We start from the raw sequence: 17,863 nt of genomic DNA, 5'->3' as shown, positions 1-17,863 counted from the left end.
ATAAAGATTTTGATGATGGTTCAAAAAATCAAAATGATTGGAATATAATCAATACCACTCCAAAGACAAGAAAATACTTTCCATCTTACTTATTGTTAGGATTCACACGTATCTTTGTTGATTCTATGGAAAAACCCCTCTATTTGCTTTGCCTCAAAACACTTGCAGCAGATAGTATGAGGCCATGCAAATTAAGAAGACATTTTGAAACGATGCATTCTGAACATGTCCATAAGTCTGAAGAAATTTTTAAAAGAAAATTAGAAGAGTTTGATAACCAAACGAAATCGTTAAAAAAACTTGTTTCTGTCTCTTCAAATGCTTTACTAGTATCGTACAAAGTTTCTTACAGGATTGCAAAATGCAAGAAACCGCACAATATCGGAGAAACTCTAGTTTTGCCAGCAGCTATCGATATGGTTGAAGCAATGTTTGGCGAATCCTATGCAAAACAATTACAGCAAATACCGCTTGCTGATAACACAGTCGCTAGAAGAATTGATGACATATCTGAAGATCTTTGTGATCAGTTGGTTTCTCGACTACGTAACTGTAAATTTGCTATACAAGTTGATGAGGGAGCTGACATAAATAAAAATGCACATTTAATTGCATATGTCAGATATGCTGAAGAAAGTACAATAATAGAAGATCTATTATTCTGCAAACCATTTCCTGGAAGGAGCACGGCCAATGAAATTTTTAATATAATTGATACTTTTTTTGAAGAAAATAACATAGAATGGATCAATTGTGTTGGACTTTGTACAGACGGAGCACAGTCAATGTCAGGAATAAATCTGGTCTTCAAGCTCTTGTAAAAAACAGAGCACCAGAAATTATCTGGACGCACTGCATGCTGCACAGATCAGCATTTGTCTCAAAGAATATGAGTCCAGAACTGAACGATATTTTTGCGCAAATTACAAAAGTTATAAACTACATAAAACACAGTCCTTTAAGAGCTAAGCTTTTTGCAAAGCTGTGTGAAGATATGGATTCAAAATATACATCGCTTTTATACTATTGTGAGGTACGCTGGCTATCTCGTGCAAAAGTGATTAGAAGGGTGTTTGAACTCAAAGATCAAGTTGCAGATTTTCTTGATGAAAATGATATTGAAGATGCAAAGTTGTTCAGGGATGATGACTTTATTGTCAAATTTGCCTATTTAGTTGACATTTTTGGGAAATTGAGTATATTGAATAAATCAATGCAGGGACCACAACTACATTTATTCTCTCAAAAGGACAAAATAAAAGCATTTATGAAAAAATTGGTATTATGGAAATCAAATATACAAAAAAATATCTATGACATGTTTCCACTTTTAAACACCTTTTGCGCCATAGTGAACATTGAAGCAAACAAAGACATATTTGCTGAACATTTGGATTGTTTGTTGAAGCATTTTGCTCACTATTTTAAAGATCTCGACTGTAAAATGTTCGAATGGATACAGAATCCATTTATTGATGAAGAAGATAATCAATTTGCATTGACAACTTTTGAAAAAGAAAAATTGATAGAATTGTCATGCGATACATTATTGAAACAAAAATTTGAGAGAGAACCGCTAATTTCTTTTTGGTTGAATGTAAGAACGGAATATGAAATTTTGTCGAATAAAGCAATGAAAGTTTTGTTGCCATTTGCTACTTCATATTTATGCGAAACTGGATTTTCTGCACTAGCTGCAATTAAATCTAAATATCGAACTCGTTTAGTAGTGACTAATGAGCTAAGAGTAGCACTCTCTGCGATGACACCAAGATTTGAAAAACTTTGCGCCAAGATGGAAAAAAATTATCTCATTAACTTTTTGTTTTAAAAAATTGTTTTTGATAAAATAATAATTGTATTATATTATGGAATATAAAGGGAGGCGCAAGATTGTACTTTTTCTCTAAGGGAGGCGCGAAAAAAAGCTTGGAAACCTCTGATATAGACCATTCGATGAGGTGAAAAGCCCAGTCCGAACGTGGTAACGTACGAACTTTGGCCTCCAAAAGTCATATGATAAGACTTGGGCCGAAACCTAAGCGTCGTGGCACGCAGAAAAACTAACTGGAATGTCATCAATGATGCTCCCAGCCTCCAAATTTGGGGGAACATCCGGTTGTGAAATGAACACGCGTTGCTGTTTCAAAACACGATCCGGGGTCCCCTCAGCACGCTTGAGTTGAAGACTCAAGGTATTGACGCGCTGGGTCAGGGCTCTAACGGCAGACGTTTGAGGAGATGCGAACGCGACGTTGTCGTAGTTGAGTTTTCTTTGGTTTACACCAGAGGTTTCCAAATGGGGAGGCGCGCCTCCCTAGGGAGGCGTTGACTCGTGTCAAGGGAGGCGCGAAAAGTATTTCAGAAACATTTTTAGAAAATTATATCTATGTAAAAAACGTGACTATTCCGATAATAAGAGTTATTAATTTAAAAATTATATTTTTTCAAAAATTTATTTAATTTATTAGACAATTAAATAATTTTAACACATGAATAAATTCTTGAGTGGTTGCAAAAGAAAATTCACGAATAATAAAGATTTTGATGATGATGGTTCAAAAAATCAAAAGATTGGAATATAATCAATACCACTCCAAAGACAAGAAAATACTTTCCATCTTACTTATTGTTAGGATTCACACGTATCTTTGTTGATTCTATGGAAAAACCCCTCTATTTGCTTTGCCTCAAAACACTTGCAGCAGATAGTATGAGGCCATGCAAATTAAGAAGACATTTTGAAACGATGCATTCTGAACATGTCCATAAGTCTGAAGAATTTTTTAAAAGAAAATTAGAAGAGTTTGATAACCAAACGAAATCGTTAAAAAAACTTGTTTCTGTCTCTTCAAATGCTTTACTAGTATCGTACAAAGTTTCTTACAGGATTGCAAAATGCAAGAAACCGCACAATATCGGAGAAACTCTAGTTTTGCCAGCAGCTATCGATATGGTTGAAGCAATGTTTGGCGAATCCTATGCAAAACAATTACAGCAAATACCGCTTGCTGATAACACAGTCGCTAGAAGAATTGATGACATATCTGAAGATCTTTGTGATCAGTTGGTTCTCGACTACGTAACTGTAAATTTGCTATACAAGTTGATGAGGGAGCTGACATAAATAAAAATGCACATTTAATTGCATATGTCAGATATGCTGAAGAAAGTACAATAATAGAAGATCTATTATTCTGCAAACCATTTCCTGGAAGGAGCACGGCCAATGAAATTTTTAATATAATTGATACTTTTTTTGAAGAAAATAACATAGAATGGATCAATTGTGTTGGACTTTGTACAGACGGAGCACAGTCAATGTCAGGAAATAAATCTGGTCTTCAAGCTCTTGTAAAAAACAGAGCACCAGAAATTATCTGGACGCACTGCATGCTGCACAGATCAGCACTTGTCTCAAAGAATATGAGTCCAGAACTGAACGATATTTTTGCGCAAATTACAAAAGTTATAAACTACATAAAACACAGTCCTTTAAGAGCTAAGCTTTTTGCAAAGCTGTGTGAAGATATGGATTCAAAATATACATCGCTTTTATACTATTGTGAGGTACGCTGGCTATCTCGTGCAAAAGTGATTAGAAGGGTGTTTGAACTCAAAGATCAAGTTGCAGATTTTCTTGATGAAAATGATATTGAAGATGCAAAGTTGTTCAGGGATGATGACTTTATTGTCAAATTTGCCTATTTAGTTGACATTTTTGGGAAATTGAGTATATTGAATAAATCAATGCAGGGACCACAACTACATTTATTCTCTCAAAAGGACAAAATAAAAGCATTTATGAAAAAATTGGTATTATGGAAATCAAATATACAAAAAAAATATCTATGACATGTTTCCACTTTTAAACACCTTTTGCGCCATAGTGAACATTGAAGCAAACAAAGACATATTTGCTGAACATTTGGATTGTTTGTTGAAGCATTTTGCTCACTATTTTAAAGATCTCGACTGTAAAATGTTCGAATGGATACAGAATCCATTATTGATGAAGAAGATAATCAATTTGCATTGACAACTTTTGAAAAAAAAATTGATAGAATTGTCATGCGATACATTATTGAAACAAAAATTTGAGAGAGAACCGCTAATTTCTTTTTGGTTGAATGTAAGAACGGAATATGAAATTTTGTCGAATAAAGCAATGAAAGTTTTGTTGCCATTTGCTACTTCATATTTATGCGAAACTGGATTTTCTGCACTAGCTGCAATTAAATCTAAATATCGAACTCGTTTAGTAGTGACTAATGAGCTAAGAGTAGCACTCTCTGCGATGACACCAAGATTTGAAAAACTTTGCGCCAAGATGGAAAAAAAATTATCTCATTAACTTTTTGTTTTAAAAAATTGTTTTTGATAAAATAATAATTGTATTATATTATGGAATATAAAGGGAGGCGCAAGATTGTACTTTTTCTCTAAGGGAGGCGCGTAAAAAAAAGCTTGGAAACCTCTGGTTTACACGAAGTCTTAGGTTTGGCCTTTTGCACAGAATCCTTCTTAAAGTTTGATTTATTCGAAGACATATTGAAACCATCCCGCCCATGCCCTAACAAGAAAGAAGGATAATCAGGCCGCAGAAACGTCTTGAGGGCGTCCTTTACCATGGTTAAGTAGTGGGCCCTAATATCGTCACGCATTGACTCAAAGGGGACATTACAAGGGGACATTCAACTATTATTGTTTTTATTTGAAACGTGAAAAAATACACATATCCAGCATCCAAATTAATTTTGTCTCCTTTATTTTTGTACGTTAAATGAAATACTATTTTTACTGGATTTGCAGTTTATGTTAAGGCAAATTTAGACATTTTCAAGAATTTTATTAAGATGAAAAATATGGTAAATAACATCGTAGGAAAATTATATATTATTCGAGATTAGTTAGATTAATTTCAATAGAAAGCTTTGTTCATGCATGTCTTATCATGTCAATAACTATAGAATTCAACGTTGTTCGTAAACATGAGCAAAACTAGTATTAGATGGGGGTTCTTATGTTATAGTTGATGCTGATCCACGAATTTTGTTCGTAGCTACCAATAACATTGTATATCGCCTCTGAGGTTGCCGGTTTTGAAATACAGTTAAAGTTTCATGCTCTGGGCGCTAGCATTCGGCTCTTCAATGTTCTTATAGTGGTTTTCTATGGTCGTGATTAAAAGGATTGGGCGCTTTTTTCTTTTGTATGTAGTGATAATGCGTTTATTTGAGAACTCAATAGATTGTAAATAATGGGTAAGTTGTTCACAAACAGAGAATAAAGAAAAAACGTTTAATCTAATTTTAGATTGAACTTGATAAAATATTAAAATATTTATATAGACTAAATAAATAATGATTGGGGCAAATGGATAATCATCGGCTTTTAGGCCACTGTAAAAAGCTACATGGTTCTGAAAGAAATTGGGCTCTAAAGGCACAGTAAGCGACCCTCAGGGGTTGCCCGACATTAAAGAAATCTCTTATTTTTGAATACAAAAATAATTAAATTGCCATAGAGAGTCCTGATACAAATTAATTTTGACATTCTTTTTTTAAACTCCGTCACGTAACGTTCACCCTTTGTTACACTATTTGGACATATGCTCAATCTCTCACACAAAAGAACTTGTGCATACAATAATGTTGCTTGATGCAAAAAATCACGACTGTCTTTTATTTTAATATCACAAAGTGTATCTGGCGTTATGAAGATACACGTAGCAACACTATGAGAAAAAGGGAAATACTCTCCTATGCTTGTCCTTACAGAGAAAAACCTATGCAGGGCTGTTCCAGTCCTCTTAGGAGAGTTTATAAACAAACCATCTATTTCTTGCTAGAGAGACTTACAGGTCAGACAACATGTCGGATTCCGGAAAACATGCGGATGAAACGAGTAGGTAGGTGAGACGCCGGGTACAAAGATAGTTTTTAACAGGAAATCGCCCTACGTGTACTTCAAGTCGGAGATTCGTTCTAGGGTCAGAATTAACTCACGTTTAATGTCTGAAATAGCAGTGGACATTCTTCCATTGGAGATTGTCAAACCAAGGACAACCAGATTTGTCAGATCTGTCGATCTGAGACCGACAACCTTCTCAGAAAGGGATGCGAAGGTCTGATCAAATAGAGAGTAGTCAGAAGAAAGCCGAGTGATCTCCGACTTGGAGCCATTAAGGGATAGCCTGATTTGGCAAAAACCCTAAATAATATCATCAACATCGTTGCCTATAGATTCAAGCGAACCACACAAGGTGATATTTTTAAGATACCAGAAATTGAGCGGGCTTGACAGTCTTTGGGCAATATGGTTCACTGCGAGGGAAAATAGGAGAGACCATAATGGATCCCTTTGCTGAACACTAGACTAGACGCTGAAATTAGCAAATTTTTCCCAAATAAGATTTAGGGACACGCGTAAGATAGGTAAACAATCGGTCGATCAACGGGCGTAAATGACTTCCAGGATGTGATCCCTACAAACACTGTTAAAGGCGTTGCACACATCCAGCTTAACGAGAAATAAGATGTTGGAGTTGGCTTTGTGGCCAGTTTCCTCAGTCCGTAGACAGATGCCTCACAGGCATCTCGGACACCAACGCCGAACTGACGCGGAAATCAGATCAGGGAGAATGTTGCTAAAATAATTTTTGCTCTCCTCTCGGAATCGAGAAATTTTGTGAATTCTGTTCTTTTTCCCTCTTCTGAACATTTCGAACTAACTGAATTTTCTTTCAGTCTCGATTTCCCTCCACTGCAACCACACTGGTTAAACTGGTTAAATCCCGTATCACTATCCTCGGCTGGATACTTTTGGATGATGAGTTAGTTCGACTCATACCTGTTTACGAGTCGGAATCATTCTTTGCCACCCTCACCCATGCATGTGTGGCCAGTTGATAGTCTTGGATAACCTCCATTCTATTTCTTGTCGGTCAAGTTGTGGACGTACCTCGAGACACTCCAGTTTGAACAACGTCGTCAAACTGGGGCTTAATATCGTAGGCATCCCTTCGGTTTTGAAGCCCATTGGTCTTAATCGCGGAGACGGCAAGCGTCCGGACGGAATGACTGTATTCCCACACAGCAAAGAGAATGTCTCGTTTGGGATATAACCTGTGCTGACATCTTTTCTCTCGGGGAACCGTTACTCCGTCTGCGTCGTGTTCTGGCTTCGCGTCTTACCAGGCCGAAGAAAAAACAAACGGAGCAAGTACGCGTCGATTCCAGACGCATCCCGCATTGTTCCAATTACTGTGGAGACGAGCGGCGTGATTGGGCCTGCGGGAGATGATTCTTTCGGTAATTGGGAAGCTTATTGGAAAGAAGACCAATGACCACCGGGAAACCAGGTGGCTGTACCAGAGGGTATCTATAGCAATCTTGCGAGGCAATTCGTTTGTTATCCGCGGTGCAGCCAGCTTTTGGCGAGTCATAATTTCCTAATCTGTATTGACTCTCTTTAAATGTTATTATGTTTGTTTTTTCAAAGTCATTAATTACATGATTTTCTTTGTCCTTTTCGTCTGAAAAGAAATTGGTATGTTTTTACATCGGACGTCTTCATTGATGTTAATTGGTTGAATTCATATTTTCTGCTAATGTCAAACAGACTGAAAATATTAAATTTTATTTATTCTATTTTCTAAATGTTTTTGAGTTATTGAATTAAATACAAAAAATTGTTCACGTGTTTAGCACGTCATATTTTGTTGTTTTGTTGTGCATTTTTGTTTTTAATTTTATTTGATCATTTATTGAAATCAATGCTTTATTTTTATAATATTTTTTCTTTTCTATTTTTGTGAAGATTAATTAAATTGACTACTAGCAAAATATCTTGGATAAAGTTTATTTTGCAAGCGAATTTTTTTCATTTTATCAATTAATTAATCTCCATTAATATTGATTTTTTGAATTAACTTAATTTCTATATATTCTATTTTTATTTTTGTAGTATTTTATTGTTCATTTTAGTAAAATATATATCTTTATAATCTTGACTCAAGATTCTTGGGAATGAAATTTACTCAACCCTCTCAAATTGGCCCCTCTCTAATTGGCCACCTCTCAAATTGGCCATTTTTAACAATTTACCTCTGGAAAATTGAAAAAACTCTGCAAAATGGCCAGTTCTCAGATTGGCCACAAATTTTATAGCTCCCAGCCTGCTTAGATGACTGGGAAAATCTTCATAGATTGGCTAATAAACTTTGATATGAATCTAAAATTACAGAGAAAACAAATTCTGCTTATTCTGGATAACTGTTTTTCCCATTCCATACCAGAAGATTTGTCTAATATTGAAATCATGTTTATACCGCGAAATAGTACAGGCTTGGTCCAGCTAATGGACCTGGGAGTCATAAAAAATTTCAAAACGAATTTCAATAAGCACAAACTTGCATATTTAATCGATTTGTTAGAACATCAAGAAATATTCGTTAATAGTTCATATAAAAAGCTCACCTTAAGCATCTCGCTTGAAATATCGTCCGGGCCAGGCGCCTTGTTGCAAGGCAATTCATTTACGGCCCATTTAACATCACTTTCTTTGATATCATCTTCGGGGTTCGGAAAGATAGTCTGCGTTCCATGACGCACAAGAAAAAAGAACAGGACCCAGTGGATCGCCCTGCTGGAGCCCTGTAGACGAAGAGATAGGAACATCACCGAACATAAGGACACTTGGGGAAGCGTATGAAAGATGTACGAGGGGATAAGCGAACGGAACCAGTTCGCGGCAGCACTCCAGTAGGTGGTCACGTCTGATGGAATTGAAGGCGTTCGAGACGTCTAGTTAAACCATGATTGGCGCCTCGGAGGATTCAATAAGTTCACGGATCGAATGAACTGCCGTTTTGCCATGTAATTCTCTACGTCATTTTTTTCATCCACATGGATTAATACATGAATTTTGCGAATAAGAGAACAAGTTCTTCTTCGCTATGTTTGCCGACTGATCAGCATTTTCTCCAAACATAACTCTGAACGATGCAAACGACATAGTGGAATGTACCGTTGAGTTATATGAACTCTTTGTTCTGTCTTTTATTCAAATTCATTTATATTTGAGGTTCTCAGACAAACAGGTGGAGGAAAACATATATTTCAAGGATTGGTTTAATTTTTCTATCTGCCCCTGCACCCAAGGGCACCTTGTATGACCTCTCACGTGTTTTATCCTGTACTTATCACACAATCGGGAAATCCTTTCGTTGACAAATTCCTTCCCTTTGTTCGTATGAAGAATTATACGTTTTCCAAGAAATGGTTCGACGCACGTTTTATAAACATATAAAAATGTTTTCGGGAAGTGTTACCACCATGGGACGCGACATAATACAATTTTTGTAAATAAATGTAATTCAAAAAATATATAAAACACGTTTTAGTTCTTAGGCTACATGAGTGCTGTTTGGGGAAATCCGTTACTTTTATTTGGTGAAAGAAATTCTGGAAATTCTGTTAGAGAAACAAACCGTTATCATCTAATTATTAATTTAATTAAAATTCAACCCAGATAAACCTCAATAGTTAAAGCCGCATGTGCAATCGGGATCATCTGAATTTGCCACGATTTCGATACTATTATCAATGATTGGCGTAAATTAATTTTTTTAAGTAAGTCGCAGTAAAAATCTTCTTCATCTTTTCAACAAATAAATTCAATTAACGCCTTCGAATAATTATCTTTAAAAGCTTTGATTATCCAATTATCCAATGGTTGAAGAATTGGAGTTGTATTTTTGGGTAAAAACAGCAATTCGATATTTGAGAGCGATTTATTTTCATGACACGAAGCGTTATCAAGAATTATTAAAATTTTTCTCTTTTCCATTTTCATTCGTTCATTCACTAAGAATAACCATTGAATAAAAATATCTCTTGTCATACAGCCATTTTTGGAAGATGAGTACATAGCACCATAATCCTCAGGGTTAAAATTTCTGAAACATCTGGGATTTTTAAATTTCCCGATTATTAAAGGATCAAATTTTTGGCCTGAATAACTGCAGCAAAAGAGCAAAGAAATTTTTTCCTTATTCATTTTAGACCCTGAAGCTTTTTTATTTTTTTGTACGAATGATTTTTTGGGGTCTTTTTTATAAAAAGACAAGTTTCATCAATGTTAAAGATATTATTTTGGATCACATTAAACAAACGCCCCCAAATTTACACATATTAAACAAACGCCCCTAAATTTACACATATTAAACAAACGCCACTAAATTTATACATGTCAAACATTCGACGAAAACATTAAAGTAATGTAAAACTAAAAATCAAATTTATAAATAAATACTATACTTCAGAAACAAGTTTATTGAACAACATAATAATTTTTCAAAAGCTCCATTAACTTTTCAAAAGGATCACCAATTACGTTGTCACACCACATAAATTTGTTTAGGTAGTCTTGTAAAAATTTTTTTGACACCTTTCATTTTCTTACAACGCAATTTGTTTTTATTCCAATAGGACTCCACATGTTTGGCATGAACACCAATGGTTGGTTCAATAAAGTTAATTGAGTGGTTTACAGTAGCGTGGTCATATCCAAAACATTTAAATTGGAATAGGCCCTCCATTCATCACTATGGATAATTGATCCTGGCAGAATTACTTCACAGATAATTGGTTTAAAGTGGCCGCTGATCGATTTGGAACCACTCGCATAAAACCTCTTGCCGGTGAAAATGAGGTATCAACAATACCGAATACCCACACTTGAGAATTAGCAAGTCTACTCCGATGGTACTTTGTTTATGACAAAAGAGACTTTCATCGATTTGGCAGACTACATTTTCTCCACATAATTTTACGGGATTACTTTCAAAGTGTCTGCTAATACATTTTCTAATGGTTTTAAAAATTTTTATAAGTGTTAGAGATGATAAGGTCAGTGATTTTTTAATCATAACAATTGATTCTTCATTGCTCCACCTATACAAAATATCTAACCATGTTTTGAGACTTATACTCGAAGTAGCCAAAACAGAACCTGTTCGTATTGACAATGTGGTCTTGTATTTTGAACAGTTTTGATTCTGACATTTCCAAGTATATTGGTCAGATAGGTACGCTTGAAAACCCAAACCATTTCTGTTCTGCAGTAAACACACATCATTTTTGATTTCATTAGACTTTTTGCCTTAAAAAATGATATTATCCCGATTGTATCACTTCCTAGAAGTTCTCTTAAAGTTGTTTCGTATGTACTACCTACAATAAACATGGGAAAAATTATAATATAATTTTTTATAACATCAATATAACACATTTTAAACAAACGCCCCTAACTTCACACATATTAAACAAACGCCCCTGGGGGCGTTTGTTTTATGTGATCCATTATTTTTTCCAAATTGATCAATTTTTTAATGGAAAACTTTTAAAAATGATTGAATTCCAGCACGATTACATGAGTTTTTTCGCCGCTAAGGATTTTGAATTTGATTTCATGTCTTTTTTAAAAATTCATTAACCAACCATTCGATGCTTTAAAGCTTGTAATGTTCAATTTACCCGCAATTTTCAAACCTTAAAACAATGTGAGAAAACGTAAAATTACCAATTTTTTTGACAAGAGGACCTGAAACTGGAATATTTTGGAGCCATAATTGTTGAAAAACGTCGAGAACTTTACTATCCAATGTTTTAAAAATATCGTCAGTTTTTGTTTCAGTCCGAAAATTTGGAATAATGTTCCCACAGGTTATTTGCGGCGTAATCGTTTTTTTTATTCGAGCAATTGTGCCAATGCCCGTTTCATATTTTTGAGCAAGTACTCTGTGTGAATGACTTTTTAGTTGTCGAGCAATTTCAACCTTTTTCTAGTAAGTGAGACCATACCGAGCCTAGGTGGTTATACTTTCTGACTTGGAAGAAAATTCAAAATAAATATTTGAATTCTATTTCAAAATCTATTTTGTCAAGATAAATATTATAAAATGACAAATAACAGAACAGAATTTTTTATTGTAAAGAACAAGAGACTGGTACAGAAATATTTTTGAGAACTCTCTGCACTGTGAGCTCTGACCCGGACGCCAGCTCAATAGGGTCGTCAACCTCTTGAATTGACCTTCTCCTTCTCCATTTTTGATACCTCCCCAATGCCCTTTTGTGTAATCTTTCAACACGGTCATGAATGTGCCTCCTGTGGATGTATGGCCACAAAATATAAATGGCAATAAAACGCAGAACCACGACACCAACGAATTTCGCGGCTGCAGCTATTTTTGACCCAATTGACCAAATAGGTCTGAGTAATTGGTTTCGATGGTCTTTTTGATTGCAGTTTTATCATGGAACAATATCCGTCATAAACGAAGAGATGTTAAACTCGGCATGATACTCTTGATCAGCTGTGTAATCGTATGGGATCCGTAACTTCAAATCGCGGTCAACATATATTCCGTTGACAAAGAAGGTGTCTGCTAGGCAATATGGCTTGACGAGCCCTGATGTCCAATCGCGTTGATTGATGCACCAGGGTCCTATGCAGCATGGACGTAGCATTCCATTCTGATCAATCCATTCATACATGGCCATTTTAGTTACACATGACTGTACGACTTGTTGATCGGTGTCAAGTAATGGAGATCGGCCGTATTTACTTTCATGTGAGTCCTACCTCAGCAGAAGAATCTCACAGTCATGCACCCTAAACTGCATGTCAATGGATAGCTCTTCTCCTTGCAGTTTCCAACCTGGCTTCATCGCATGGGGTCGACCAAGGCACATTCTTGGACAATCTCCATTTGCGTTTATCATCAATCCTTCATATGAGGACCAATAATAATTCCCGCAGTATTGGAAGCAACATGTTTTGTCGATGTGGAAAGATTGGTCCCATATCGTTGTATACGTGTCATCTTCAAGGTGGGAAAGTGAGATCGTACTTGTGAGATCTTTGTACAGCTCGACATATATGGACTTGTCGCTGAGGTAACAGGCTGTTGTATTGCAAACACCACCGCTGAAGACAGTGCCTGCAGGCAGAGACGGAAAGGGACTCTAGGTAGTTGGTCACGTCAACAAAGAATCTTGACACGTCATCCGGATAATCAGGATTAGTCTTGTACTTCTCCATATTTCCAGCCCTGTACTGGTCAACTGCATACAGCGCCTCCTCTTTGGTTGGCGTAAGTTGGATCCTGTTGTGTGCACATGTATACGTTTGCCAAAACCATATCCTCATGTAACAGGATGTGGAGGTTTGGTACTTCATAACAAGATGACCATGTGTGTACATGTTTGGGACCAAGCCAAAAATGGCGAGTAACTGTATTTGGCGAGTAACTGAATACTCACTATCAAATTTTAATCAAATTTTATATTCACAAAATTAAAAATAATTAAATTAAATGTTGAAAGACGAAATGGGCTGGAGTTCGTCACTAATAGACGGAATTACCAGTTTGCACCCGACTTTTGCAAACAAACGGCGGAAAACATTTCCGACGGCAATAGGCCTAATGCCGCCGTCTTTTTTCTCCACATTTAATTTAATTGTTTTTTTAGTAAACATTGTATCTTCGATTAATTGATTGATCATTTGAATTGCGTTAATATTAAAAATATCGTCTTGAGTATAGTACTTTTTGATATTGCAACATTTTAAACGCATCTTCATGATTTATTTCATTCGCAGGTGTTTTCTCTTCAAAAATACCACGTGTTTATTTCTCATTTACGTCATCATCGTTTTTGAGGGATTCTTCCACTTCGTCTATTTCAGTGTACGTGTAATCAAGAAAATCTGATTGTTCCATTGGATCCAAAATATTCAATTGCTTTATTGTCTCCTCATATTTCTCAATCGTATAGTTAGAAGATTGAATTTCCTCTTCATATGGAATCCACTTAGCATGCCTGAAACAATTTTTGATAGTTTCTTTGATGACTTCATTCCAACCAAAATAGGTAAATAAAACTCCATCTTTAAGTTTTAAATTTTTGTATGATTCATGAATGCCATATCCGCATTTAATTTTCTGAAGAATTTCATTAAATTTGAACTTATTGCAATTAGTTTTAAAGGAACGAATTATTCCTTGATCCATCGGCTGCAATATTGTTGAGGTGTTCGGAGGAAGAACAAGAATTTCAATAAATTTTAATTCGATTAATATTTTATGTGATGGTCATTGGTCAATAATTAAAAGAATTTTTCTTTTTTAATTCAATATCCCAATTATAAAGCCATTCATTAAAAATTTTTTGAGTCATCCATGCTTTTGAGGAATGACAGTATTTTAAATATTTCTCAATTTTAATGTTTTAAAACATCTTGGTTTCTGATATTTCCCAGTCATTATGGAATTTTCTTATCTGACCCGACCATATTTGTACACAGAAATAGCGAAAATCTACTAATGATTAATAAAGTTTCAACCGATCTTTAAGGATTTTATTTCCAGGTCGAGTTTTTGAGCAAATGCTTTTTGAAGGAACATTTTTATAAAAAAAACACCAGTTTCGTCACCATTGTAAACATTTTCACGATCATATTGTTGTAATTTCGTAGATAAAATTATTTGAAATTTTTCAATTTGCTCATTTAGATTTTCAGTTATTGAGCCAGATTCTCCATGGAATAATCTTAATTTTAAATTGTTTCTCTGTTTGAATCTGGAAAGCCATCCATTGCTTCCCATAAAATCAGTTATTCCATGTAATCTTGCAATACTTTTTGCTTTTAATAAAATTGCATTGTCATCAAGAAATCCTCCAGCCAATTCTATTTTCTCGAGCCAAGATACAACTTCCGATTCTATACCATTTCCTATACTAAATGGGATTAACGTCAAACTATGTGGGATTAACGTCAAACAAAGTGGGATTAAGGTCAAACTATGTGGGATTACGTCAAACAAAGTGGGATTAAGGTCAAACTATGTGGGATTAACGTCAAACAAAGTGGGATTAAGGTCAAACTATGTGGGATTAACGTCAAACAAAGTGGGATTAAGGTCAAACTATGTGGGATTAACGTCAAACAAAGTGGGATTAAGGTCAAACTATGTGGGATTAAGGTCAAACTAAGTGGATTACGTTTATTATAAATATTATATTTCGGCGCAGCAAATAAAAATGCCACGTAAATCATTGGAAGAGAAAAATCAAATGCATAGAAATAAAATACATTTAATTTCAGCTGCAGAATCAGGTGGAGATTGGAAAAAAACAGCACTTGAACTCAATATCTCGAGAACAACAGCATATCGTTGGATAAGGGATGGAGTTAAACCTGACACGAGAGGTGGAAATTATAGAAAAAAGTTTGACAAAAACATGTCGACTTTTTAATATCATGCATTGAAGACGATAGCACAATTACCCTTCATGGAATAAAACAAAAATTTGAATTCAACAGGGAAGGCTTATCAATTAAGAGTATCGAACACGGATACTTGAACAAATAATTGTGGATAGCATGAATGAACCATTACGTCTAAAGATTGTGTAGGCTTTATTTCTGGAATACAGGGAAATATTGCCGACAACACTAAATATGGTTAACATAAAATTTTAAAAAAAAGAATTTTTTGGTGTTAATCCCATTTAGTTTGACGTTAATCCCACATAGTTTGACCTTATCCCACTTTGTTTCACGTTAATCCCACTTTGTTTGACGTTAATCCCACATAGTTTGACCTTAATCCCACATAGTTTGACCTTAATCCCACTTTGTTTGACGTTAATCCCACTTTGTTTGACGTTAATCCCACATAGTTTGACGTTAATAATCCCACATAGTTTGACCTTAATCCCACTTTGTTTGACGTTAATCCCACATAGTTTGACGTTAATCCGATCCCATTTAGTATAGGAAATGGTATAGTGCAGGAAATTTTCTGCAAGATAAACGACTTTTTCCCCCAAAATTGGATTAATAGAGGCTATTTCGCTTTTATTTATTTTTAGATCGTTTAGGCATCTTCTGGAAATTTTTTTCTTCAAAATAATCGAGAAAATTGAGGCAATTCGATTTAAGCTAAGACCCTTATTTTCATCAATGAAATTTAAAATTTTTGCTTTTCCTCCAAAGATAACCGAGTACACTTCCGCATGGTTAATAAATGTGGAAATTATTTTATTGTTTTAAATTAAAACCATTTTATTTAAATTAAAAAATTAAAAATAGTGGCGAGTAACTGAATCTGACGAGTAACTGAATTCTTTTTATAAAATTTGATTTTTTGTTTAAAAAGTGGCGACTAACCGGGTTTGACTGTATTAATTTAATTAAAATTTAACCCAAATAAACCTCAATAGTTAAAGCCGCATGTGCAATCGGGATCTTTCTGAAATTCAGTCTAGGCCCAATTGATCTTGATAAAATGATGGTCGGAGTATTTTTCCACATTGACGGTGTTAGGATTCCACTATCACCACGACGGAGCCACAATACTCGGATTAATGAACGTGGAACATCCTGCTGCTAAAATCCTCGTCCAATTAGCCAATCTCCAGGATCAAGAAGTAGGGGACAGCACAACATCAGTGGAAATAAATTCTCCGTCTCAAACCGGGTGATTATCACAGCAGAACTCTTCAAAAACGCAGAAAACAAATCGCCATGAACGCCCACCCAACTTAAATAATCGACAGCTACAGAATGGCCTGTTAGTAATACTCCTTTATTCCCCAATACTGTAGAGAGGCGTGTAAGTTTATTGAGGAGAGGATGTTGATATCGGGGAATGAGATTAATAAGACGTGGTTGATTAACAGTGCTAAGACATCGATGCAGAGTAAAGTCATTGGGCCGTATGAAGAAATGTCTAAATTGTAGAAATGCTGACTTTTTTGCCCCAATCTGTGTGGAAGCCTGTTCGAAGGTCAAATTGGATGTGGGAGGGCAGACAAGAGTGCCCATCAAGGCAATCAACATCCTCAAAGCAAATGCGGAGAATGTGAGGGAGTCATTCCTCGTTAACAGATATGCTGTGAACTGCAAAATTGGGAGTGTAGGTGATGTTCTCTGTGATTTTTTTCCAGATATGGTCAAATCTGTCGCCAATGCTAAGATCACCTGTCTAGGCTTTGGTTTAATGAAGTCTAAGCTCAAGTTGGGAGTGCAGGTGATGGTGAATGATCCTTCCAAACTGGAAGACTGAAAAAGTTTGTGTCTGCCAATGCTATGGCTGTGAGGGAGTATTGAAGTCGGATCTCAAACGGATAGCCAAGCAACTGGAGGTGCCAGTGTTTATTTATTAATTCAGCTACTGTGGTGGATGATATGGCCTTGGCTTTCATGGTGGAGAGTGAGACTTTTAGTCGTCTTTCGTTGTGAATGCAGCGCAGGTCAGTCAGCAGTGGGTCGGCGATGATGAATTGATTCTTATTACTGAGTAGTGTCACAATAATGCCATTTGTAGATTAAAAGCGAGGTTGGCTGCCTCCATTGTAATCAGAAGACCCAATTATTTTGGTTGTTATGAGATCGAGAGGTCAATCCACGACGCTTTGTGTGCGACTAAGCGGATCATGGAGTCCAAGAGTTGTGTCGTGGGTGGCGGCTGTGTAGAGGCTGTTTTTTTCAACATTTACAAAACGAATTTTACCATCCACAATCTAACATTCAATTGATGCATTGGGCGAACAAATTAATGGTCTATAATTGAGGTAACTTGAATCCAATAGTTAAAAAAATGTATTGAGACAGAATTCCTTAGATTATATAATGGAATATTTGCTAGAACATATGCTTCAGTTAAATGTAATAAAAAATCATTTGTATCAACAGTTGTAGGAATACTTATTTGAAATCCTATTTTAGAATCCTTTATATGACTTTATTAATAAAAAGAAACTAATAACTAATTAATTTTCTAAGT

General features: G+C 35.5%; 2 protein-coding genes across 2 annotated transcripts; both read left to right on the top strand.

The window, feature by feature from the left end:
- Positions 1 to 212: 212 nt before the first annotated feature.
- On the top strand, positions 213 to 821 carry LOC115227785 (zinc finger BED domain-containing protein 5-like). Its single transcript, XM_029798518.1, has 2 exons — positions 213 to 636; positions 730 to 821. Exons 1-2 carry the CDS (start codon positions 213 to 215, stop codon positions 819 to 821), a joined length of 516 nt encoding a protein of 171 aa, XP_029654378.1.
- A 1,928-nt stretch (positions 822 to 2,749) lies between these two features.
- LOC115227784 (protein FAM200A-like) lies at positions 2,750 to 9,943 on the top strand. The gene is made up of 6 exons (XM_036498743.1): positions 2,750 to 3,066; positions 3,159 to 3,172; positions 3,266 to 3,741; positions 5,704 to 5,754; positions 8,993 to 9,103; positions 9,911 to 9,943. Exons 1-6 carry the CDS (start codon positions 2,750 to 2,752, stop codon positions 9,941 to 9,943), a joined length of 1,002 nt encoding a protein of 333 aa, XP_036354636.1.
- Positions 9,944 to 17,863: the final 7,920 nt, after the last annotated feature.

Source organism: Octopus sinensis, unplaced genomic scaffold (genome assembly GCF_006345805.1).
Source record: "Octopus sinensis unplaced genomic scaffold, ASM634580v1 Contig07144, whole genome shotgun sequence".
NCBI lineage: Eukaryota > Metazoa > Mollusca > Cephalopoda > Octopoda > Octopodidae > Octopus > Octopus sinensis.
The sequence above is the reverse complement of the archived record's forward strand: the minus strand, read 5'-3'. Positions and strand labels throughout refer to the sequence as shown.

Coding starts and splice junctions, on each gene's coding strand:
- LOC115227785 (XM_029798518.1), top strand. CDS start 213: ATGCATTCTGAACATGTCCATAAGTCTGAAGAAATTTTTAAAAGAAAA. Junction 637..729: donor TGTCAGATATGCTGAAGAAA/GTACAATAATAG, acceptor CTTTTTTTGAAG/AAAATAACATAGAATGGATC.
- LOC115227784 (XM_036498743.1), top strand. CDS start 2,750: ATGCATTCTGAACATGTCCATAAGTCTGAAGAATTTTTTAAAAGAAAA. Junction 3,742..5,703: donor TTGGGAAATTGAGTATATTG/AATAAATCAATG, acceptor AATATCACAAAG/TGTATCTGGCGTTATGAAGA. Junction 5,755..8,992: donor ACACTATGAGAAAAAGGGAA/ATACTCTCCTAT, acceptor TTTTCTCCAAAC/ATAACTCTGAACGATGCAAA.